At 41.7% G+C, this 26,426-nt stretch overlaps 1 protein-coding gene across 1 annotated transcript in view; it reads left to right on the top strand.

The window, feature by feature from the left end:
* The window catches only part of gtpbp4 (GTP binding protein 4), a 52,249-nt gene that overhangs the window by 10,155 nt on the left and 15,668 nt on the right, over positions 1 to 26,426 (top strand). The window contains exons 3-13 of the mRNA XM_068014969.1: positions 481 to 584; positions 5,324 to 5,460; positions 6,610 to 6,710; positions 13,843 to 13,935; positions 19,639 to 19,830; positions 21,097 to 21,162; positions 21,922 to 22,011; positions 22,661 to 22,771; positions 23,477 to 23,551; positions 23,631 to 23,682; positions 24,494 to 24,594. Coding sequence (XP_067871070.1) covers positions 481 to 584; positions 5,324 to 5,460; positions 6,610 to 6,710; positions 13,843 to 13,935; positions 19,639 to 19,830; positions 21,097 to 21,162; positions 21,922 to 22,011; positions 22,661 to 22,771; positions 23,477 to 23,551; positions 23,631 to 23,682; positions 24,494 to 24,594 — 1,122 coding nt within the window. The remainder of the gene's footprint in view (positions 1 to 480; positions 585 to 5,323; positions 5,461 to 6,609; positions 6,711 to 13,842; positions 13,936 to 19,638; positions 19,831 to 21,096; positions 21,163 to 21,921; positions 22,012 to 22,660; positions 22,772 to 23,476; positions 23,552 to 23,630; positions 23,683 to 24,493; positions 24,595 to 26,426) is intronic.

Genomic DNA, 26,426 nt, shown 5'->3' with positions numbered 1-26,426 from the left:
ATCCAGTCCACATGCACGGCTCCTCCAGGATTTGGGTCAAAATTGAGTCCAGAGATGGGCAGGTGCCTTATGCACAATGTCAACATGCAGTGTGCTTGGATGCAATACATGTGTATCTTTTTGACATGATTTTCAGTACACAAGATTTTTGTTTCTCATCAAAAATTATAAATTTATAATTTTTTAAAATGATGTATAGTCAATAGGATGATACGATAGGCGATATCGGTGAATGGGAATGCATTCAATCCTGTAGTTTTGATAAAATTGCAGAACTTCATTTTCAACTAAAGAATCCCTCATAAATTAGCTCAAGCAACAATCTCCAGTGTCTCAAAACATAACTTGTCAGATAATATCAATTTACATTTGTTTGCCACTCATAATTTAAAGGAGCTATTTAGAGAACTGAAGTGTTCTAAAATGTAGGAAAGGAATTGCACTTCTAAGAATTGTCAAACCTTTCTTGTTCCTTTGTAGGACATACATCCTTTTTATGCTGATTTGATGAATGTGTTGTATGACAAAGATCACTACAAGCTGGCATTAGGGCAGATAAACATTGCAAAGAACCTCATTGACAAGTAAGATCTACATTCATCTCTCTTTGTTTAATCCAAGTCGTATGACGGTGATCTTACACTTGCTGTCTTAAATAGTTAGATTGCTGTTGTGGGTACCAGAGGATGTGGACTGCATCATATGCATTAGAATAGGGTGCTGGGTTGCAATCTTGAGCATGCAAGTTTAATTCCTTCCTTGAAGTGACACCTGAATTCTATATCCCTAGAGAAATGCTTCGCTAGACTTTGCAGAAGTATTCCATCTCAACAAAGGAAAAATTATCTGACCTGACTATTAATGCAGTAAAACACCGCTTCAGTTTGCCCGCTGATGGTCGTGATGGCATCTATAATTCAGACCATCTTTGATTTATTTTTTGAAAAGGGAGCTAGAAGTAATGATATAAAATTGAAGTAATTTTAATTCTACCAGTGCTTCAGATCAGATGTCCCATTTGCATAAAAACATGTCAAAAATTGATTTGATTTCATTTGTGATACAGTTGTGCCCCCTTTTATGTTCTACCCTATCAATTGGCTTGCCTTCCAAGTAGGGCAGTTAAAAACCTGGTTTTATGAAAGTTGTGCCCATCTCCAAAGTGGACTGTAGGAATCAGCAGGATGAAGAATGTGGAAATGGGTAGGCTATATTAGGTTAGGTAGAAGGAAAGTATAAAAATAGCATCATAAATAGATGGGATGTTTCAGCAAGCATAATTAACAAAATTGTAACATAGTTATTTTAGCAGCTTGCACTAATAAAGCTACTCATCTGATGGTTGAGTGGTTATGTTGCAGTAATAGCTTTCTTGTTACTATTACTGTGCAAAAAACGTTCGAAGAAAAAATCCACTGGAATGATAATTTATGTGGCCCAGGTTTGAGATTCTGTATATTTAACAAATTCAGTGCCTTGGGACGTTTTAGAGTCATAGAGTTATACAGCACAGAAACAGGCCCTTCAGCCCATCGTGTCTGTGCCGGCCATACAGCACCCAACTATTCGAATCCCATATTCCTGCACTTGGCCTGTAGCCCTGTATGCTATGGAATTTTAAGTGGTCATCTAATTACTTCTTAAGTGTTGTGAGGGTTCCTGCCTCCACCACCTCCTCAGGCAGTGCGTTCCAGATTCCAACCATCCTCTGGGTGAAAAAATGTTTCCTCAAATCTCCCCTAAACCTCCTGCCCCTTACCCTAAATCTATACCCCCTGGTTCTTGACCCCTCTGCTAAGGGAAAAAGTTTCCTCCTATCTAACCTATCAACGCCCCTCATAATCTTGTACACCTCAGTTATGTCCCCCCCAGCCTTCTCTGCTGCAAGGAAAACAACCCTAGCCTTTTCAGTCTCTCTTCATAGCTGAAGTGCTCCAGCCAGGCAACATCCTAGTGAATCTGCTCTGCACCCTCTCCAGTGCAATCACATCCTTCCTATAGTGTGGTGACCAGAACTGTACACAGTACTCCAGCTGTGGCCTAACTAGCGTTTTATATAGCTCCATCATAACCTCCTTGTTCTTACTTTTATTAGCCGAGGCATACAATATAAGTGTCCCATATGCCTTCCGAACCACCTTATCTACCTGTGCTGCTGCCTTCAGTGATCTATGGACAAGTACACCAACGTAGCCTCTGACTTTCTTTACTTCCTCGGGTCCTACCATCCATTGTGTATTCCCTTGCCTTGTTAGTCCTCCCAAAATGCATTACCTCACACTTTTCAGGATTAAATTCCATTTGCCACTGCTCCGCCCATCTTACCAGCCTATCTATATCATCCTGTAATCTAAGGATTTCCTCCTCACTATTTACAACACCACCAATTTTCATGTCATCTGTGAACTTACTGATCATACCTCCTATATTCACGTCTAGATCATTAATGTACACTACAAACAGCAAGGATCCCAACACTGATCCCTGTGGTACACCTCTGGTCACAGGCTTCCACTCGCAAAAACAGCCCTCGACCATCACCCTCTGCCTCCTGCCACTAAGCCAATTTTGGATCCAATTTGCCAAATTGCCCTGGATCCCATGGGCTCTTACCTTCTTAACCAATCTCCCATGCGGGACCTTATCAGAAGCCTTACTGAAATCCATGTATCTACTGCTTTACCCTCATCAACACATCTAGTCACCTCCTCGAAAAATTTAATCAAGTTAGTTGGACACGATCTCACCCTGACAAAGCCATGATTGTTATCCCTGATTAATCCCTGCCTCTCCAAGTGGAGATTAATCCTGTCCCTCAGAATTTTTTCCAATATTTTTCAACCACTGATGTTAGATTCACCAGCCTGTAATTACCTGGTTTATCCCTACTACTCTTCTTGAATAATGGTACCACATTTGCTGTCTTCCAGCCCTCTGGTACCTCTCCTGTGGCCAGAGAGGATTTGAAAATTTGTGTCAAAGCCCCTGCTATCTCATCCCTTGCCTCAGATAACAGCCTGGGATACATCTCATGTGGGCCTGAGGATTTATCCACTTTTAAGCCCGCTAAAACAGCTAATATTTCCTCCCTTTCAATTCTAATATGTTCAAGTGTATCACAATCCCCCTCCCTGATCTCTACACCTACATTGTCCTTGATGAAAAGTAATCATTTAAAACTTAACCTATGTCCTCCGGCTCCACACACATGTTGTCATGTTGGTCCCTAATGGGCCCTACTCTTTCCCTGGTTATCCTCTTACCCTTAATATACTTATAAAATGCCTTGGGATTTTCCTTAATCTTGTCTGCCAGTGTTTTTTCATTCCTCCCTCTTCGCTCTCCTAATTACTTTTTTAAATGCCACCCTACACTTTGTATACTCCTCTAGTGCCTCTGCTGTTTTCAGCGCTTGGGATCTGCCGTAAGCCTTTTTTATTCCTTATCTAATCCTCTGTATCCCTTGACATCCAGGGTTCCCTGGGCCTGTTAGTCTTGCCCGTCACCTTAACGGGTATATGTTAGCTCTGGACTCTCACTATTTCTTCTTTGAATGACTCCCACTGATGTGATGCAGACTTTCCTATAGGTTACTGCTCCCAGTCCACTTTGGCCAGATCCTGTTTTATCATATTGAAATCGGCCTTCCCCCAGTTCAGTACCTTTATTTCTGGTCCATCTTTGTCCTTTTCCATAACTACCTTAAATCCTGCAGAGTTATGGTCACTATCCCCGAAATGCTCCCCCACTGACACTTCTCCCTCTTGACCGGCTTCGTTCCCTAGGATTAAGTCCAGTACAGCCCCTTCCCTTGTAGCACTTTCTACATACTGGCTCAAAAAGCTCTCCTGTATGCATTTTAAGAATTTCCCCCCCCCTTCTAAGCCTTTTGCACTAAGACTATCCCAGTAATATTGGGGAAGTTGAAATCCCCTACTATTTTACCCTATTATTTTCACACCACTGACCACCTCCAGGCGCTTACCCATTGTCTCTCGAGATAAGGAGGCCAAAGAAGATTTTCTCACCTCTCAGAGATTTGCCTACATATTTGCTCCTCTATTTCTTCCTGACTGGAGGCCTGTAGTAGACACCCAGCCAAGTGACTGCCCCGTTTTTGTTTTTAAGTTCTACCCAAATGGCCTCATTTGAGGAACCTTCTAAGATGTCATCCCTCCTTACTGCAGTAATTGACTCCTTGATCAACAGTGCAGTGCCACCTCCTCTTTTATCCCCTCCCTGTCGCGCCTGAAGATTCTATACCCTGGAATATTGAGCTGCCAGTCTTGTCCCTCCCTCAACCATGTCTCTGTGATAGCAATAATATAATCCCATGTGCTAATCAACACCCTCAATTCATCTGCCTTACTAGTAAGACTCCTTGCATTGAAATAGATGTAATCCAACCTTGCATTTTTCCCTTGTGCCTTACCAGGTCTATATTTGCTCTGCCTTCCAGGCAGACTCACTTTCTGTTCTATATTACCCCCTACTGTACCTCCACTCTGTATCCCAACTCCCTGCCAAATTAGTTTAAACCAACCCAACATAACGAGCAAAGCTCCCAGCAAAGATGCTTGTCCCATTCCGGTTCAGGTGCAACCCTTCCAACTTGTACAGGTCCCACCTTTGCCAGAAACAGACCCAGTGATCCAGGAAACTAAAGCCTCCCTCCTGCACCATCTCATCAGCCATGCATTCATCTGCTCTATCCTCCTACTTCTATACTCACTAGCATGTGGCACCAGCAGTAATCCAGAGATTACAACCTTAGAGGTTCTGCTTCTTAATCTGCTACCCAGCTCCCTAAATTCTTGTTGCAGGACCTCATTCCTTTTTCTACCTATGTCGTTGGTATCAATGTGTACCATGACCTCTGGCTGCTCCCCCTCCCCCTTCAGAAGGTCCTGCATCCGCTCAGTGACATCCTTGACCCTAGCACCAGGGAGGCAACATACCAGCCTGGAGTCACGTTTGCGGCCACAGAAATGCCTATCTCTACCCCTTATGATAGAATCCCTTATCACTATAGCTCTTCCACTCCTTTTTCACCCCTGATGTGCAGCAGTGCCACGGACCTTTATTACGTTAAAGGCAGTATGTAAATACAAGTTGTTAGTGATGGAGTAATGCAAATGTTTTTAAATGTGTCAATTTGTTGCTGCGTGACTAAATGAATTGTTTTTAGCAATGAACAACTAAGATTAGATCTGTCAAAGATTGCTTTTGTTTGATTTCAGATTTTTTTATTAAGAATTACTTGTAGGATATATTATACTCCTATGTTTGGTTGGACCTAAACACAAATTACATTTTCAACTAGTGTTGCTAAGGACTATGTGCGTCTGATGAAGTATGGTGATTCTCTGTACCGCTGCAAACAGCTGAAGCGTGCGGCACTAGGACGCATGTGTACTATTCTCAAACGACAGAAGCAAAGTTTAGAGTATTTGGAACAAGGTAAGTGCTGGACTTTCATATATTTATTTATTTGGGTTCAGGATAATTTTGATCAGAGATCTTTGAGATGACTTTCAAAATCCATAGAATCTTTATCTCAGCACTTAAGGTGTATAATTTTAAACTGGTTTTATTGGTTTGATGGTATATGGCGTTTATGCATTTCCTATGGTTCTGGGAGGCAGCAGTTTGTCCTGATCCATAACACTCTGTGCTCTGGGTCAGAAAGTTGTGTGTTTGACCCCACCGTGCGGTCCATTGGAGGAGATGCTGAACTGAGATCCATCTGCCTGTTCAGGTGAACGTAAAATATCCTGTGACATTGTTTGAATAATAGAGTTGCTTTTCCCTCAACCATTCGGGTTAACTGATTATCATTACAAATTGTAAGATGTTGATGTCAGAGAATAATGATAGCAAAGTCTTACAAACCTAAATAACGCATCACTGCGCTTCAACCATGAATCATCTTGTGAAGCACTTCGAGATGATTCAACTTAATAAGGTGCTAAGCAAATGTAAATATTCACAAGAAAGCAAGTTAACTGAAGTAGTTTTCAGTTCCTGGGGAAATTATTCAACTGTGAGAATAGATGAGGCTTATTGCAGTTTTCAAAATTATGAATGCGAATAAAGTCTGTATAATCTCCCCAAAGTTACCCCTCTACCACACAAAAGCAAAATACTGTGGATGCTGGAAATCTGAAACATAAACAGAAAATTTCCATCATTTTCTGTTTTTGTTACCTCACTACACCCTAGCTTCAGTGGACGTGAAGTGAAAACCCTGCTTTCAATGTTCGGCCACATTTTTGGTAATGTTGTGGTGGAGCAGCTGCAGTGAAAAGGAAATTCCTGACCAATATTTGCAGATTAATGTATTATAATAAATTTATCCACACCTTTTCAGCAAATAAAGTTTCATTAAAAATTTTAGTGTGCAGTGGTTACTTCTTCCCCAGCCATTTATAATTGATATAGACATTTCATATCTTTAGTTTGAAATTTTTTCTCCATGCATTAGGCTAAAATAGCTGATCTGTTCTCAATAAAACAAATTTTTTCGGCAGTAACCTCTGTTGAGCTTTTTAGTGACTCAAGTATCCAAATGCTTAGAATATATTAAGTGCTTTATTACTTTTCTTTCAGTGCGACAACATCTTTCTCGTCTGCCATCTATTGATCCCAACACCAGGACTTTGTTGCTCTGTGGTTACCCTAATGTTGGAAAATCCAGCTTTATTAACAAGGTATGTGTGTTTTCTTCTAAATTAAAAAAAAAAAAAAATCCTGTTACAACCTTTATCAACTGTTAAAACAATGTCATCATAGACTAAGGGTGACAACAGTAGCACGAAATAATCTAACTCTTGTATGTAGAACTCTATAACTAATCATAAAACTTCTAAGTTATTAATTAAATGGCTTAGGTTGTAGTTAGGTTACGAAAGATGTTATAGCAGGGCATTTAGAAAAATTCAAGGTAATCAGGCAGAGTCAACATGGTTTTGTGACAGGGAAATCATATTTAACCAATTTATTGGAGTTCGTTGAGGGAGTTACATGTGCTGTGGATAAAGGGGGACCAGTGGATGTATCGTACTTAGATTTTCAGAAGGCATTTGATAAGGTGCCACATCAAAGGTTATTGCAGAAAATAAAAGTTCATGGTGTAGGGGGTAACATATTGGCATGGATAGAAGATTGGCTAGCTAACGGGAAACAGAGTATGCATAAATGGGTCATTTTCTGGTTGGCAAGATGTAACGAGTGATGTGTCACAGGGATCAGTGCCAGGGCCTCAACTTTTTACAATTTCTATAAGTGACTTCGATGAAGGGACCGAAGGTATGGTTGCTAAATTTGCTGATGACACAAAGATAGGTAGGAAAGTAACTTGTGAAGAGGGCATAAGGGGGCTGCAAAGGGATATAGATCAGTTAAGTGAGTGGGTAAAGGCCTGGCAAATGAAAAGTAAAAACTTCAGCATAATTACAATCTCGACAGATTGCTAACATAGAATGTTGATGGTGTACGGAATGCAAAATTTGGAACTTTGGCTATCACCTCATGCTTTTGACCTCATGCTTCTCATGTGGGAAAGTGTGAAATTGTCCACTTTGGTGGGAAGAATAAAAAGGAAGCATATTATTTAAATGGTGAGAGGATGCAGAGGGATCTGGGTGTCCTAGTGCATGAATCGCAAAAGGTTAGTATGCAGGTACAGCGCGTAATTAGGAAAGCTAATAGAATGTTATCGTTTATCGTGAGTGGAATTGAATACAAAAGTAGGGAGGTTATGCATCAGCTGAGACCACATTTGGAGTACTGTGTACAGTACTGGTCTCCTTATTTAAGGAAGGATGTAAATGCATTGGAGGCAGTTGAGAAGTTTGCTAGACTAATACCTGGAATGGGCAGGCTGTCTTAATGGAGAAAGATTGGACAGGCTAGGCTTGTTTCTTTTTCTTTCTTTTCTTTTGGGCCTCCTTATCTCGAGAGACAATGGATACGCGCCTGGAGGTGGTCAGTGGTTTGTGAAGCAGCGCCTGGAGTGGCTATAAAGGCCAATTCTGGAGTAACAGGCTCTTCCACAGGTGCTGCAGAGAAATTTGTTTGTTGGGGCTGTTGCACAGTTGGCTCTCCCCTTGCGCCTCTGTCTTTTTTCCTGCCAACTACTAAGTCTCTTCGACTCGCCACAATTTAGCCCTGTCTTTATGGCTGCCCGCCAGCTCTGGCGAATGCTGGCAACTGACTCCCACGACTTGTGATCAATGTCACACGATTTCATGTCGCGTTTGCAGACGTCTTTATAACGGAGACATGGACGGCCGGTGGGTCTAATACCAGTGGCGAGCTCGCTGTACAATGTGTCTTTGGGGATCCTGCCATCTTCCATGCGGCTCACATGGCCAAGCCATCTCAAGCGCCGCTGACTCAGTAGTGTGTATAAGCTGGGGATGTTGGCCGCTTCAAGGACTTCTGTGTTGGAGATATAGTCCTGCCACCTGATGCCAAGTATTCTCCGAAGGCAGCGAAGATGGAATGAATTGAGACGTCGCTCTTGGCTGGCATACGTTGTCCAGGCCTCGCTGCCGTAGAGCAAGGTGCTGAGGACACAGGCCTGATACACTCGGACTTTTGTGTTCCGTGTCAGTGCGCCATTTTCCCACACTCTCTTGGCCAGTCTGAACATAGCAGTGGAAGCCTTACCCATGCGCTTGTTGATTTCTGCATCGAGAGACAGGTTACTGGTGATAGTTGAGCCTAGGTAGGTGAACTCTTGAACCACTTCCAGAGCGTGGTCGCCAATATTGATGGATGGAGCATTTCTGACATCCTGCCCCATGATGTTCGTTTTCTTGAGGCTGATGGTTAGGCCAAATTCATTGCAGGCAGACGCAAACCTGTCGATGAGACTCTGCAGGCATTCTTCAGTGTGAGATGTTAAAGCAGCATCGTCAGCAAAGAGGAGTTCTCTGATGAGGACTTTCCGTACTTTGGACTTCGCTCTTAGACGGGCAAGGTTGAACAACCTGCCCCCTGATCTTGTGTGGAGGAAAATTCCTTCTTCAGAGGATTTGAACGCATGTGAAAGCAGCAGGGAGAAGAAAATCCCAAAAAGTGTGGGTGCGAGAACACAGCCCTGTTTCACACCACTCAGGATAGGAAAGGGCTCTGATGAGGAGCCACCATGTTGAATTGTGCCTTTCATATTGTCATGGAATGAGGTGATGATACTTAGTAGCTTTGGTGGACATCCAATCTTTTCTAGTAGTCTGAAGAGTCCACGTCTGCTGACGAGGTCAAAGGCTTTGGTGAGATCAATGAAAGCAATGTAGAGGGGCATCTGTTGTTCACGGCATTTCTCCTGTATCTGACGAAGGGAGAACAGCATGTCAATAGTCGATCTCTCTGCACGAAAGCCACACTGTGCCTCAGGGTAGACGCGCTCGGCCAGCTTCTGGAGTCTGTTCAGAGCGACTCGAGCAAAGACTTTCCCCACTATGCTGAGCAGGGAGATTCCACGGTAGTTGTTACAGTCACCGCGGTCACCTTTGTTTTTATAGAGGGTGATGATGTTGGCATCGCGCATGTCCTGGGGTACTGCTCCCTCGTCCCAGCACAGGCATAGCAGTTCATGTAGTGCTGAGAGTATAGCAGGCTTGGCACTCTTGATTATTTCAGGGGTAATGCTGTCCTTCCCAGGGGCTTTTCCGCTGGCTAGGGAATCAATGGCATCACTGAGTTCCGATTTGGTTGGCTGTATGTCCAGCTCATCCATGACTGGTAGAGGCTGGGCTGCATTGAGGGCAGTCTCAGTGACAGCATTCTCCCTGGAGTACAGTTCTAGGTAGTGCTCAACCCAGCGGTCCATCTGTTTGCGTTGGTCAGTGATTATGTCCCCCGATTTAGATTTGAGGGGGGTGATCTTCTTGATGGTTGGCCCAAGAGCTCTCTTCATGCCATCATACATTCCTCTGATGTTTCCGGTGTCTGAGGCCAGCTGAATATGACTGCATAGGTGTTGCCAGTAGTCGTTTGCGCAACGCCTAGCTGTTCTTTGTGCAGTACTTCTGGCTGCTTTAAGTGCTGCGGATGTTAAATCGCTGGGGGCTTTCTTGTAGTTCAAAAGTGCAATGCGCTTAGCGGCTATGACAGGTTCCAGCTCTTCATTATGAGATTGAAACCAGTCTGCATTTCTCTTCGCACTTTTGCCGTAGGTGGTCAAAGCTGACTCATAGATGGCGTCTCTGATGTGGGCCCACTTGGTCTCAGCATCCCCTGTGGGAGTGTTTTGAAGGGCTGTTACAAGTGAATTTAGAAATTTTTGTAACAGCTGTGGGTGAGAAATTCTGCTCGTGTTGATGCGCGGGTGGCCCTTCTGCTTGGAATGATGCAACTTCTTTGGTCTGAGTCTAACGTTGCTGCACACCAGGGAGTGGTCGGTGTCGCAGTCCGCACTGTGGAAGCTGCGTGTGATTTGAACACTGTTTAAGGCGGCTCGCCTTGTGACAATGAGGTCTAGCTGGTGCCAACGACGTGATCTTGGGTGCCTCCATGAAACCTGGTGACAGGGTTTAGTGTGAAAGAACGAGTTGGTGATGCAGAGGTTATGATAGGTACACAACTCAAGCAGTCTCTGCCCGTTCTCATTCATCCTTCCAACGCCATAGCGCCCAAGGCAGGAGGGCCATGAGTCATGGTCGGCCCCAACCCTGGCATTAAAGTCCCCCAGCAGGAATAGGTGTTCGGTGTTGGGGATGCTGCTAATGATGTTATGGAGTTGTTCATAGAACTGGTCTTTAGCTTCAGGTGCGGAACAGAGTGTTGGAGCATAGATGCTGAGTAGGTGTACTGGACCAGAGGTGGTGAGCAGTCGGATGGACAGTATGCGTTCCGAGCCATTTGAGGGAGGCTCTATCATGCTGAGCAAGGAGTTTCTGATGGCGAAGCCCACTCCATGCTGTCTTGGTTCTTCAGGATCCCTGCCCTGCCAGAAGAAGGTGTAGTCTTGCTCTGCTAGAGAGCCACTCGCGGGGAGGCGAGTCTCCTGAAGTGCTGCAATGTCCACATTGAGTCTACTGAGCTCGTTGTTAATGATGGCGGTCTTCCGAGAATCGTTGATTTGTGTAAGGTCTTCCGACAGGCCAGGACACATAGTTCTGACGTTGGAATTCCGCTGGAATTTAGAAGGGTAAGAGGCGACTTGATTTAAACTTATAAGATCCTGAGGGGACTTGACAGGGTGGATGTGAAAAGGATGTTTCCCCTTGTGGGAGAATCTAGAACGAGGGGTCACTGTTTACAAATAAGGGGTCGCCCATTTAAGATAGAGATGAGGGGAAAATTTTTCTCTCAGAAGGTCCTGAGTCTTAGGCATTCTCTTCCTCAAAAGGCAGTGGAAGCAGTCTTTAAATATTCTTAAGGCAGAGGTAGATAGATTCTTGATAAGCAAGGGGGTGGAAGGTTATTGGGGGTAGGTGGAAATGTGGGGTAATCGTGAACGTATTAAATGGTGGAGCAGGCTCGAAGGGCCAAGTGGCCGCCTCCTGCTCCTAATTCGTATGTTCATATGTAGTGATACTGCACTTTTGATCCAAGACTGATAGCTGTAATGAAGTTCCATCACTTTTTATTACAAGTGTACATTTGCTCTCCAGGCAGATTTATTTAAATGAGAACAGAAAATGGTGGAAATATTCCACAGGTCTGGCAGCATCTGTGTTGAGAGAAACAGAGTTATTGTTTCAGGTCTGTGACCATTCATCAGAACTGAAGAACTTCTGATGAAGGGTCCTGGACCTGAAAAGTTAACTCTTGTTTCTCTCGACAGAGATGCTTCCAGATCTGCTGAGTATTTCCGGCACTTTCTGTTCTCATTTCAGAGTTCCAGCATCCGCAGTGTTTTGCTTTTATATTAGATTTATTTAAATGTTAGGTATCCTTGGGTGGGATTATCAACTTGTTTTGTGTTCATACTCACTTCCATTGGCCTCATTCTGCCCTACTTCTGTATTCCTCTCCAGCTCTATGACCCAGCGCATATCCTCTACTTTTCCTGCTTTGGTCCAGTCATAAGCTTGGTTCAGTTCGTAGCATTTTAACCCAAGTCAGAAGATTGCATGTTCAAGTCCCATTCCTGGACTTGAGCATATTAACTTGGGCTAACACTTTAATGCACTATTGAGGGAGTGTTACATTATGCACTGTTACGACTGAGGTGGGAGGAGAGCACTGTCTTTTCTAGTTCCACTTCTCCGCAGGTCACAACATATATTTTTAAACTGTTTACCCAGTTACCAATTCGGTCAATCATATACTCTTTATCCCAGAATAAAATACACCAACCAGGTTTCTTTAATAAACAAAATTATCAGTTTATTATAAAACAAGACTTATCCAGTAATGAAGCAAAGCATTAACACGCAGATTGAAATATGAAAGTTCCCTTTTTAAATTCCCCACACACACACTGAAAAAATATAGAAATTCTCTCTGCAGAGGTCTGTTACAGAAAAAAGACAAAAACAGTACTTTGGCCAAATACCTGCTCATGTAGGTGAGTTCTAATGCTCTGTTCTAGAGATAATGCTTTCAAGTGTCCAGATAGCTAAGTAAATTCTAGCATTCATAGGGAACAAACAGAAAACAGAGTTTATCTCAACTACAGGTTTTATTGTTTGTTCCACAGAATGTATGCTGTACTAGTCTTCGACTTGATTGAACATTATTAAATGTCCAAAAATAGATACAAGCTAGTGCTCTCACATTTTACAATAATTATTCTTGTTAGCTCCTCAGGTAGTAGAAATTAATAAGTTCATAACTACTTGCCCCAAACTCATAGTGCAATATTACATAGCAGTTTTTTTCCTTTTCCTTCTATGTACGGAAACTGTGTGGCCTGACTCTGTCAAGGCTTTAATCAGACCCTGGGATGTTGATAACTACCTTCAAAAAAGACTTGGAGCAAGCACTTTTAAACTTATTGCTTTTAACGAAGCAATAAAACATGCATTCTATTAAATCCCAGATATGTACTTGAATGGCTTAGTCCCTCCTTTGGACACCATGCACAGATAAACCCATTAAAATCTGTAGCAATTGTATCTAGTTATCCTGGGACATGATCATGTTGAATGGTGGAGCAGGCCCGATGGGCTGTGTGGCCTACTCCTGCTCCTATTTTCCTATGACGTGATTTTTTTACGTGTAGCTGGGCTTTAATTCTGTTACCAAACCAATTAATGAAGTCAGTCTTCTTTGACAGCCAGGTAGTGAAGGATAGAACTAGAGCCTAATCTTTCTAAATTTATAAACTTTTGTTTGAGACACATATTACAAACATGCCCCTCAACCCAACCACCACAGTTTAATCTGCTGCTATATATTAGAGTGGAAGTGAATCCCCAGTTAATGCCCACCACCTGAATAGAATTTTGTGATAAAATATCAAGTTTTTAAAAGATATTTAGATCAACAAATCTTAGCAATATTTCACACATCATGTGCTGTCCTGTCCAATGAAAAACTCCTCCCTTTTGAATAATTAAATTGTTCCAAATTACAATTGTTTCTTCATTTAGAATGTGCATAATTGTTAGCCTGAGATCATTTTGGACTAAAGAACAGCATAATTCTAGACACAGAAGTGAGTACCAGTTTTGCTGACACTAAAACTGGAATAATATGCAGTATTGAACAGGACCCTTCGTAACAGCTGCTGATGAATTTTTAAAAAGTTATCATAAACATGATGCTTCAATGCAATAAATATGGAATTCTCTGCAATTTTTATGTTCCGGGTTCTGTTTTGTTGTATGAAAATCTTGTATTTAAAATTCCAGATATTTTAATTAACTTCACGTCTGCTTGCAGATTACTCGGGCGGATGTTGAAGTACAACCCTATGCTTTTACCACAAAGTCACTGTTTGTGGGACATACGGATTACAAGTACCTGCGCTGGCAGGTTAGTGTTCACGAACTTATAAAATATTTTTCAAGTATTTTGTGTTATAAGCGGGATTTTATGCTAGCTATATTTTATATTGTATTTTAAAATTGTACCTTCATAAAAGGTCATATATACATGTATGCTTTGAATTTGTAGACCGCTGACAAATTAACAGCATTAAGCTGAGCAGCCGTTTCCGCTGTTTGTCTGACCTTGAGCAGGAGTCATGAATCTAGGAAGCTGCCAATCTATAGAGAAACAATTACCCTCTAATTAACTTTGGGTTGCGGCTGTTTACAGCAAATAGACCTTGTGGCCTTAAAGGGACAGAACTCTATTTTAATTGCCAAATAAGTTAGTGGATTGCTAATGTTTAAGAAGGGAGAAAGGGACAGACTGAGTAACTACAAGCTGGTCAGCATAATCTCAGTGGTGGGCAAAGTTTTGGAAAAAACTCTGAGGGATAATATTAATTGTCAGTTCGAAAGGCATGCATTAATCCAGGACAGTCAGTAAGAATTTGTAAGGGAAGGTCGTGTCTAACTAACTTGATTTAACGAACTTGATTTGAATTTTTTGAGGAGCTAACAAAGAGAGTTTATGTGGGTAGCACGATTGGTGTAATTTACATGAATTTTAGTAAGGCTTTCGACAAGGTCCTTACATGACCGTGTTATGATCCAGTATTTTTTCCTCCCGGGATGTCTGTAGTGTGCCTTTAAGGCTGTAACAAGGTCAGTACTGCTTTAAGGCAACAAGCTCCAGGGACTGAGTCAAAGGATGCATTCTCGTTGCCATAGGATACAGCCAGTTTCAAATATGCATTCTCGATGCCGTAGGATACAGCTGCTCAGGACCAAGGACACAAGATACAATGTTGTCGATTTACATTAGGAACTAGCTGAGAAACTGGCTTTTGAGACATGGTTGACAGATACACACATAGACTGTCTGCCAGCATATACTGAAGGAAAAGAGAGCTCCCTCGGTTTATTTAAACCCTATTTATTAGACTCAGAATTATGATGTCAAGCCAGATTAATCTCTTCAAAGCAAAATAACCAAATTCCTTTAACTACTGAACTGTTATTGCTGAAATTCATTGCTGGAAAAGTAGAGCAACAATTCAACTGCTGAATTAGACTACAGGCTGTTCTACTGTTGAAGAACTTTTTCTCCCCCCGTCGGATGGCTTTGAGAACATCAAGTAACTTTGGACTGTTCCACGTTGGAAGATTCCACTTTGGCAGGAGCGTAAATCTGCAAGGACACTAATTTTTATATTTTAAATGTTGTTTATATCTTAGTAATGTTTAAGAATTTAGTTTTTCTAATTAAACAGTTAATTTGTTGATCTAAAGACACCTGGTTTGGTTAGCTTCATTCGGGGGTTAATAGATGGTACAATTTGGTTGGGTCTTTCTTTAATTTGGAAAGTTTAAAATGATATGTTAGGCAATCTGTGGAGGGGCAGGACTGAATCAACAATGCATTTCTCCCAACACAATCAGAATCACATATTTTGTTTGGGGGCTTTTTCTTGAGCGGTCGGTCGTAACAACAGTCTGGTCAGAAAAGTAAAAGCCCTTTGGATCCATGGGCAAGTAGCATGTTAGATCCAAAATTGGCTCAATGGCAGGGAGCAAAGGGTAATGGTTGATGGGTGTTCTTGTGACTTGGAAGACTGTTTCCAGTGGGGTTCCACAGGACTCAGTATTAGGTCCCTTGGTATATATCAGTTATTTGGACTTGAATGTAGGAGGTATGATTAAAAAGTTTGCAGATGATACAAAAATTGACTGATAGTGAGGAAGAAAGCTGTAGACAGCAGAAAAGTATCAATGTACTGGTGAGGTGGGCAGAAAAGTGGCAAATAGAATTTAGTCCAGGCAAGTGTCAGTAATGCATTTGGGAAAGGCAGACAGGCAAGGGAGGGACCTTGGAGTGCATATCCACAGCTCCCTGAAGGTAGCAGGACAGTTAGATAAGGCATACAGGATGCTTTCCTTTATAGGTCGAGGCATAGAATATAAAAACAGGGAGGTTGTTCTAAAACGTGTTCAAAGCACCAGTTAGGCCATGGTTGGATTACTGAATACAGTTCTGGTCACCACATTGCAGGAAAGATGTAATTGTACTAGAGAGGGTACAGAGGAGATTTGAGGATGTTGCCAGGACTGGAAAATTTTTGCTATTAGAAAAGATTGGATAGGCTGAGCTTGTTTTCTTTGGAACAGAGGAGGCTGAGGGGAGATTTAATTGAGGTGTATAATTATGAGGCACCTAGACAGAGTGGATAGCAAAGACCTATTTCCCTTAGCAGAGAGGTCAGTAACCAGGGGACATAAATTTAAAGAAACTGGTAAAAGGATTAGAGGGGAGTTGAGAAACTTCTTCACCCAAGGGGTGGTGGGGTCTGGACTCATTGCATGAAAAAGTGGTAGAGGCAGAAAGCCTCATTGCATTTAAAAAGTACTTTGATATGCGCTTGAAGTGCCGTGACCTGCAAGGCTACCCACCAAGAGTGGGAAAGTGGAATAAGGCTGGATAGCTCTTTTGCGGGTGACATAGACACAATGGGCTGAATGGCCTCTTTCTGTGCCATGAATCTCTATGCTTCTATGATTCTGGTAGGAGGAATGCGAAGAGGCAGTATAAATTTAAATGGTGCAATTTTAAAGAGGGTACAGGAACAGAGAGGCGTGTGGGTGTATGTACACAAATGTTTGAAGGTGACAGGACAAGTTGAGAAGATTCTTAAAAAAATCATACGGAATCCTTGGCTTTATAACTAGGCGTAGAGTACAAAATCAAAGAAACACTGATTAGGCCTAGTTGGAGTATTGTAGCACCTTAGCTGGAGTATTTTGACCAATCTGAGTACCATACAGCGGATGGATGTCACCGCCTTAGAGAGGTTGCAGGGGAGAGTTACTGGAATGGTACCAGGAACAAGGGACTTCAGTTATGTGGAGAAACAAGAAAAGATGGGATTTTTCTCCTTGGAGCAGTGAAGGTTAAGTGGAGATTTGGTAGAGGTTTTCAAAATTATGAAGGGCTTTGAGAGATTTAATGGGGGATACTATTTCCAGTGTAGAAGGATTTTTAACTAGAGGATACAGATTTAAGGTCATTTGCAAACAAGCCAGAGGTGACATGAGAATTTCTTTTGTGCAATGTGATATGATCTGAAATGCATCGCCTGAAAGGGTGGTGGAATCAAATTCAATAATAACTTTCAAAAGGGAATGGGCTAAATACCTGGGGAAAAAATTTCAGGACTATCAGGAAAATGCAGAGGAGTGGGGCTAATTGGATAGCTGTTTCACGGGCATGTTGGGCCAAATGGCAGCCTCCTGTGCTGAAAGATTCTATGATCACCATTGCAGATAGATTTTAGAATTAATTTTATCAGTGGGACTGTGTATGTGTCAAACATTAATTATGCCAAGCTTCCCCAATGACTCAGTGAAGGTCATACACGCCAGAAGTCAGAGTTATTTACGGCACGGAAGGCAGCCATTCGGTCCATCTAATATATGTCGGCTCTCTGCAGAGCAATCCAGTCAGTCCCATTCCCCAGCTCTATCCTCGTAGTCCCGCAAGTTTATATCCCTCAAGTGCCCATCCTATTTCCTTTTGAAATCATTGCCTCTGCATCCACCACCTCGTAGACAGTGAATGCCAGGTCATTACCACTCACTGCGTAAAAAATGTTCTTCCTCGCATTACCCGTGCATCTCTTGCCCAAAACCTTAAATCTGTGTCCCCTACTCCTTGTACCATCAGCTAATGGGGACAGTTTTTCTTTGTCTATCATATCCATGTCATAATCTTGTACACCTCTATCAAATCTCCCTGCAATCCCCTTTGCTTCAAGGAGAACAGTTCCAGCTTCTCAAGCCTAACCTTGTAGCTAAATTCCCTCATCCCTGGAACCATTCTGGTAAATCTTCTCTGCAACCTCTCAAGGACCCTCACATCCTTCGTAAAGTGTGGTGACCAGAACTGGATGCATTACTCTAGTTGTGGCCTAACCAGAGCTTTATATATATGTTCAGCATAACTTCCTGCTTTTGTACTCAGTACTTCTAATTATGAGGCCAAAGATCCCATATGCTTTTCTAACCACTCTCAATATGTCCTACCACCTTCAAAGATGTATGCACGTGCACCCCAGGTCCCTCTGCCCCTGCACACTCTTTGCAACTGTGCCATTAAATCTATACGGCCTCTCCCCATTCCTTCTGCCAAAATGCATCACCTCTCACTTCTTTGTGAAATTCCATTTGCCACTTGTCGGCCCATTCTGCTAGCCTGTCTGTGTCCTGAATTGATTGGTATCATCTTCCTGTTTGCCACACCTCCGAGTTTGGTATCATCAGTAAATTTTGAAATGTTACACGATGACCTACAGTCTTGACTGAGTTAACCGATCTCAGTGGGATTGACACAGTAGTTAAGGAGCTGATCAGATTTTGTTAGGACAGGAGAGTACAAGTTCAAATAGAAAATAACTTTGAGACTAAAATGCAGAGAGTGATCAGCATCTGGAATAGATTTCAGGGCAGAGTGGTGGAGGCACATAGTTGGAGTCAGTTAAGAAATAATTTTATACAGCATTGGGGACGAGGTGGGGGATTGTAGGGTTCTTCTCTATGGATGAATTAAGGTGGGCTGTATGTCCTTCCTCACCTGCAGGAATCTTGTGGGTATTGTATTTAGTTCTGGGCAGTTCACCTGAAGAAGAGTGATGCATGTGAAGGGACTTAGCTGTGATGAGAGACTGGACAAACAGGTTACAAGATCCGGAGCTAAGGAAATTGAAGTATTTAAAATAAAGACAAGAATTGACTGGTTATATGCGGAGCAGCTCATTCATCCACAGCAGGCAAATCTAGATCAAGGGGAAGTGTATAATCTTAGGTGAATTGAATGTGAATCAGCATTTTTTTCCACCTGAAGGATTGAGAGAATGTGGAATGTACTGCTGAGAAGGTCAGAATTAATCAAGTTTTTAAAAAGAAGATGGATATTTACATGGAAAACAAGAACATTCAGAAATAGAGAATTGGGATTGAAAAGATAGTTTGCATGGCTTGCAAAATGGCAGAGCCAACTTAAGAGAATGATGCTGCCTTCTCATGATTATGTCGGCCAAATGGATGACTACTATTCCTAATTTTGTATTTGCAATGGTTCTAACACTGTCTTTTGATTAATCAAAATATTCTATCCGAGGTGATGAGATGCCTATTGCATTCGCATGCAGTGAAACTTTAATGTGGTAATGAGGGTTGTTATTGGGGGGCTGTCCTGGTTTTAGAGACCATTAAAGAAATTGGTTAATGTTTTTAATAATAGCAGTGATTCATTGATAATCGCTTACCCTCAGGATTTTTCCTGCGTTTAGTTGCTAAGAAATTCTGCTTTGTGCTGGTTCACCATGAGACATAACAGTGTTCTGTATATATCAATATAAAGCTGCGAATGTTTCATGGTGTCATCCTTTTCTAAAAACAAAAATCATCTTTTCTATTTAGCACAGTTTTTGCAAGTGTTTACTGAAATGCTTGCTACCCTAGAGTAAAATGGTGATGTGCTTTTATTTTTTGTCTGATATGATTGCTGTTTATTGGTAATGTTGTAGTCAATTCTTAAATGAAAAATAAAACTGATGAAAGGCTGGCATTAATGGTGATAATTCTCCTGAATTAGGTGGTTGATACTCCAGGTATTTTGGATCATCCGTTGGAGGAGCGGAATACCATTGAGATGCAAGCGATCACTGCGCTGGCTCACCTCCGTGCTGCTGTTCTATATGTGATGGACGTGTCTGAACAGTGTGGTCACACTGTGGAAGCACAGCTGGAACTCTTCAGAAACATTCAGCCTCTCTTTGCCAATAAGGTAAAATCTTAATTTTGACATATAAAATTTAAGTATTGCTGAAAACAGAGACATTTTGTCAAAGCTTTTCATCTTGCACTCATCAGGACAATTTGTAAGAATACCGATGTAAGGGAAAGCAACAAATTTGTACTGTATGAGAAGAGATTGCTGATTGGTTGGCAAATGGACTCTGATTGGTAGAGGCGTTGCCATGGAGAATGAAACAGTTTATGGTGACTGGCAGTCAACTGCCAGGCTTTGCAATTAACTGCCAGTCACCATAAACTGGTGCCTACCCCATGGCAACGTATCTACCAAGCAGAGTCCACTTGCCAACCAATCTGCACTCTCTTCTCATACAGTACAAATTTGTTGCTTTCCCTTACATCGGTATTCTTGCGAGATGTCCTGAAGCGTGCAAGATGAAACGCTTCAACAAAATGTCTCTGTTTTCAGCAGTACTCAAGTTCTGTACTACCAAATGACTATATATAAAACTTAGTTTAGGCTTTTAATTCTTTGGATGGTTGAAAGAAAGGGGTATTAAGATATTTGCATGAAAATGGCGTTAAGACTAACGCTGCAGTGGAGGATAAATATGGTCCCCATCACTTTAATGGGAACAATAGCATAGTATTTTTATTAACTGGAGCAGTAATCCAGAGACCTAGGCTAATGATCCAGAGACAAAATCAAATTCCACCACAGCAGCTGGCGAATTTAAATTCTGCTAATAAATTGAATAAATCTAGGTTTAAAATTTTAGTATCAGTAATGATGGACATGAAACAACTGGTTTTCCATAAAAACCCATCTGATTCATTCATGTCTTTTCTGGAAAGAAATCTGCTGTGTGACTCCCAACCCACAGCAATGCAGTTGACTCTTCACTGCCCGCTGAATTTCACAGTTGATTGAAGTTGCCCAATATCTCAACTTTGAGTGCCTCCTGTATGTGGATAACAATGAATGGGGCAAACAACTGATTGAACCCTTCCTGCAGTATCCATCAGTTGTTTGCTTTGTTAGCAACTACAGGCGGCATTTGGAAAATGTGGTCTTTCGATAGTTTCATTCAGATAGTTTTACTGTCTGCCGCAAATTGCATTCGCATGAATGTGCCCATGATATGGGATGGGGACTGTACCAATGTGGACCTGTTGAGCCAAATGACTTATTTCTGTGTTGTAAATCACTGTAATTCTATAGATGATTTCTCAATCAATGTTTTGTATGGAAGAAAGTTGGTTTACTTCATTTCACTGATTTACTTTATTGTTTCAGCCCCTTCTTATTGTTGCAAATAAATCTGATGTAAAGAAGATAGATGAACTTTCTGAAGAGCAGAAGGTCAGTACCTTTTTTAGGTGATGCCATGCAGTGTTAAAGCCATCATTTACTGCATATATGCGTCCCCTATTTCTGGATAAGTGTATAGTCCTTTTTGTTAGGTGCAGGGGGTTACGGGTCTGCTTCTTTTGACTTTGTGGAAGTAAAATGTAAACTTTATTTTGAGAGTCACTTGTATGTACTTGAGCTAAATTCTTTTCCATGAAATATACTGCTGTGTGAAGGCCTTATCCTATCCTCAGCATAGTATTATCTATTACGGTAGGCCCATACTATTTCATGGGTCTAATTAAAAAAACCCACTTATTTGGCATGTTGGTTGACAGTATTTTCCTGATAATTGTGCAGTGTTCTGTGCATACTTGCATGTTTGCGTATGGTAGTGTTGTGGTTGCCCAGGATGGCCTATATGTGACTTCAGCCCCACGGTAATGTGTTTGACTTTTAACTGCCCTCTGAAGTGGCCTAGTACAGTCTGCAGGACTTGAGACAGTTTCTAAAAGGTCCCTGAAAATGACTGGGGAGGTATGCTTGTCTGATCCTTTTTGCAGTAAATGCTCAGCGGCCTTAGTTGACTTTCTCTCAGCCTTTCTGAAGCTGCCACCCGCATTTGTATCCACTTTTATCTTAATCAAATGCTGCTTAAGATTAGCCATCTCTTGAAGATTGAGAATGGATGACTCCTGGTGCAGGATCACATTGTCCAGATTGAACTACCATGATTATTTAATCGCAATTATGCTTTATCTGTTCTTACAGAAAATCTTTGCAGATTTTACAGCAGAAGGAATCACTGTAACAGAGACAAGTACTTTGACAGAGGAGGGGGTCATTAAAGTTAAAACTGAGGTGAGTTTTTCTTAGTGTTTCAATTTCTTGTTTCAATTTTGGGTATAAAATTTACATAGTAATTTGCTGGGTGCCAGTAGCAGAAAGAATAGGATTACTACATTAACAAAGTTGGGTGTTGTATTATATGTAACACTAACCTTTTAATTGGTTTGTCATGTTAATGAGGCTGAAAGGACATTTCCACCCAATTATAATTCAGTATTGTCTTAGGTAACTTGTTCTGGTTGGCCTTATCCGTGGATATTACAATCTGAAGAAAATACTTGAGCTGGAGACTTGCTACCTCCCTTCCTTTTGTGGGAGTAGGGTGAAGTGACCTGACCTGAGGGTGAGCGAGGTCGAGCTGTTAATCTTCGAAGGGGGTTTGATGCGGGCAGCAGGATTCAGAAGTAGAATTGGAAGTAGCAGTTGCAAGAGCTGCTATCTGCTGCTGTTATTTTCAGTTAACTTTTGAAAAACTGGAGTAAACTGCCTCCGGCTATCTGATCCAGCAGGTTGATTAAGATTAGTAATCCAAAGGCTTGTTAACTAACTGATAGAGTTACTACGTGGGCATTTAAATGTTTTTATTGTCCGAGAATTTGTTGCTTTAGAAGATGCAATCTTCAAGTTTGTTAAAACTGACCTATAATTTATATATTATTAGGCTTGTGATAGGCTACTCACTCACCGTGTCGATAGCAAAATGAAAGGCAAGAAGGTGAATGATTTACTGAACAGACTCCATCTAGCTGTCCCATCAAAGAGAGACCAAAAGGTGAGTTAAGGCATTGTTCTTTTCTGTTATATCACCTGCAGTGACTTTTTAATCATGTGATGTGCAACAGTTCTTCAATATAAATTTTTAAATGGGTGGTTTAATTTTGTGGTAAGGTGAGCTGTGATTGTGATTGATTCCCGCCCCCTGCTTTTAAGTTCAATATGTCTGTTGTTTTACTTCTAGGCTACATAGCTTTTCCATTTTGTCGGTCCTAAAAGTGTGATTTTTGATACTATGTATGTGATAGAAAATTGTTTTACATTAGCAGCATTTTCAGGTAATTTGCCCAACTGTCCTTTCTCTCTGTCTAAGCTTAAATGTTGAGTGTGCTGCTTGAATGACAGTCATATGTCTTCATTTGGTGTTCACGCTTGCGTATTTCCGACAAGGATCACTGCAGAGCAAAGTGCGGGAGATATCCTGGCGTTTTTTTTCTTGTCTAGCCTTAGGCTCCAGCTTTTTTTTTGTGGCATTGTCACCCTGGCTGAAATATTGCAGACAAGGGATTGAACCAAGAGCCACCTTGGGCTATGTGGCTTGCACTGTATGATTAAGTACATTGACCCACTGAATTTATTGCTCTTGATCCTATTTCTTTATACACAACACCTTCCCAGTTTACAGTACATAAATTTGTGTTTTCAGATGTCTCTAGTTAAACTTGTTTTGAAGAAGATTATATTTTGTCTTGTACGTGTCTAGGAGAGGCCGCCCTGGATACCTGAAGGAGCTTCTAAACGCAGAAAAATGGAGATGGATGCGCCAAAACGTAAATTGGTTAGTGAGGATTTCGGTTGTAAGCAGTTGATCCAAATTTCTGTAATGACTTCATCATCTAAGATGCTTTCTTTGACAGGAACGGGACTTGGAATTGGAGATGGGTGACGATTATGTCCTGGACCTCCAGAGTAAGTAATTATTTGAAATGTTCTGTATTATCCAATTGGTATATGTCCAACTCATAAAACAATAGCTTTTAAAATTAAAAATGATGTTTTGCATATTTGTGGAGCTTTATTCCCATTAAAATTTATAAATTGTCCTATATTAAAAGAGTATTCTCCAGAAAGTAGATATAAAATGACCAAAGTTTTAATTCGGAGCAGATGCAAAGTTACTTTTCAACATTGATTTTAGGAACAGATTTGTAGGGTAATTTGTTAATAAGTGGGGTCAGAAAGAACAGAGCATAAAGAAAAGCAACTTTTGTTGGATGTTCGATGCAAACGTATGAATACTAGCTTCTGACCTTGTAATTACAGCAAGCTGAGAATTCAGTCAAGCTTCACAACATTTTGTCTTATCCATTGGGCTGCTCTCATGGTGTATGCTCAGGTGTCCATTGTTGTGCTTGTCCATTAAATATGGCTGTCTCCTGGTCTAGGATAACAAAATGATCAGAATTGTTGAGGGTCCTCTGATGACTGACATCAGATAACTTGGTACTTCCATAACATAATTTGTGTTAATGAACTTTCAACAAGCTTAAAGTATCTATTTGAAGGCCATCTTTCAATGCTGCTGTTTGGTTACATCAGAAAGTGCAATATGGAAAGGAATCCTTTCCAGACATTGCCAGCAACATTGGTAAAATTACTTTCGCGCTAAACACAGAATATCCAGGTGACTGGAGTTTGAGCTTTGACTTGTCTCCTTGCTGATAGTACTGCTGTGTGGTTATCTTTACATCTCAGTAAATAGTGTCTGTTCATTCCTTAGAATACTGGGATTTGATGAATGAATCTGAGAAGCAAGATCTGATCCCTGAATTATGGGAAGGTCATAACATAGCTGATTACATTGACCCTGAAATTATGAAGGTGAGTTAGAATTGTATTCTATGTTTTGATTTTAATTTGTTTGCTGTTTCAACAAGTAATCAGAACTTCACAGAGTGATTTTATGGACAAACTAAAACCTATTTGGAAACATCAACAATGCAGTATTACTTTGCTACTAATATCCATTATAAGCCCACCGACTCCCACAGCTATCTCGAATACACTTCTTCACACCCTACCTCCTGTAAGGACTCCATTCCATTCTCCCAGTTTCTCCGTCTCCAACGCATCTGCTCTGATGATGCTACCTTCCATGACGGTGCTTCTGATATGACCTCCTTTTTCCTCAACCGAGGATTTCCCCCCACTGTGGTTGACAGGGCCTTCAACCGTGTCCGGCCCATTCCCCGCACCTCTACCCTCACCCCTTCCCCTCCCTCCCAGTACCGTGACAGGGTTCCCCTTGTCCTCACTTTTCACCCCATCAGCCTCCATATCCAAAGGATCATCCTCCGCCATTTCCGCCACCTCCAGCGTGATGCCACTACCAGTCGCATCTTCCCCTCCCTTCCCCTGTCAGCATTCCGAAGGGATCGTTCCCTCCGCGACACCCTGGTCCACTCCTCCATTACCCCCACCACCTCGTCCCTGTCCCATGGCACCTTCCCCTGCAATCGCAGGAGGTGTAATACCTGCTTATTTACGTCCTCTCTCCTCACTATCCCAGGCCCCAAACACTCCTTTCAGGTGAAGCAGCGATTTACTTGTACTACTTTCAATGTAGTATACTGTATTCGCTGCTCACAGTGTGGTCTCCTCTACATTGGGGAGACCAAGCGCAGACTGGGTGACCGCTTTGCGGAACATCTCTGCTCAGTCCGCAAGCAGGACCCTGAGCTTCCGGTTGCTTGCCCCTGCTCTCATGCTGACATCTCTGTCCTGGGATTGCTGCAGTATTCCAGTGAACATCAACGCAAGTTCGAGGAACAGCATCTCATCTACCGATTAGGCACACTTCAGCCTGCCGGACTGAAGATTGAGTTCAATAATTTCCGAGCATGATAGCCCCCCATTTTACTTTCATTTTTACTTATTTTTTTCTTTTTTTTTTACATTTTTTACAATCTTTTTTTTGCATTTATTTCATTTCATCTTAGTTTGTCTAGTTTGCTTACCCACTGTTTTCTTTCAGGTTTGCACTTGCTGCTGTTCAATATTCAGTGTATTAACACCTAATCTGTACTAATGCTTTGTCTTTCAACACACCATTAACATATTGTTTGCCTTTGCTCCGTGACCTTTTGGTCAGCTATGTGGCCTGGTCCAATCTAGACCTCCTTTGTTATCTCTTGCCCCACCCCCACCTCACTTGCTTATAACCTGTGACTTTTCTAATATTTGTCAGTTCCGAAGAAGGGTCACTGACCCAAAACGTTAACTCTGCTTCTCTTCACAGATGCTGCCAGACCTGCTGAGTGGTTCCAGCATTTCTTGTTTTTATTTCAGATTTCCAGCATACGCAGTATTTTGCTTTTACTTTGCTATATGTTGTGGCTTGTTAAAGCTTTTTTCAGTGATCTGTATATACTTGAAATTTTATTACTATTCTACACTTTAAATACATTCACAATGAATGGGCTGCTCTAACTTTTAATCAGTGGAATTGGTAATCTGTTCTCAATCACAGTTATGCTGTTACCCTTGTGGTGATCATCCTGTAAATCCCTTTGCGATGAGAAGAATGAGATTCATAACTCAACATTAATGTATCGGGCGGCACAGTGGCGCAGTGGTTAGCACTGCAGCCTCACAGCTCCAGGGACCCTTGTTCGATTCTGGGTACTGCCTGTGCGGAGATTGCAAGTTCTCCC

This window comes from Heterodontus francisci, chromosome 2 (genome assembly GCF_036365525.1).
Source record: "Heterodontus francisci isolate sHetFra1 chromosome 2, sHetFra1.hap1, whole genome shotgun sequence".
NCBI classification, from domain to species: domain Eukaryota; kingdom Metazoa; phylum Chordata; class Chondrichthyes; order Heterodontiformes; family Heterodontidae; genus Heterodontus; species Heterodontus francisci.
This window is presented reverse-complemented; position numbering and strand designations above follow the sequence as displayed.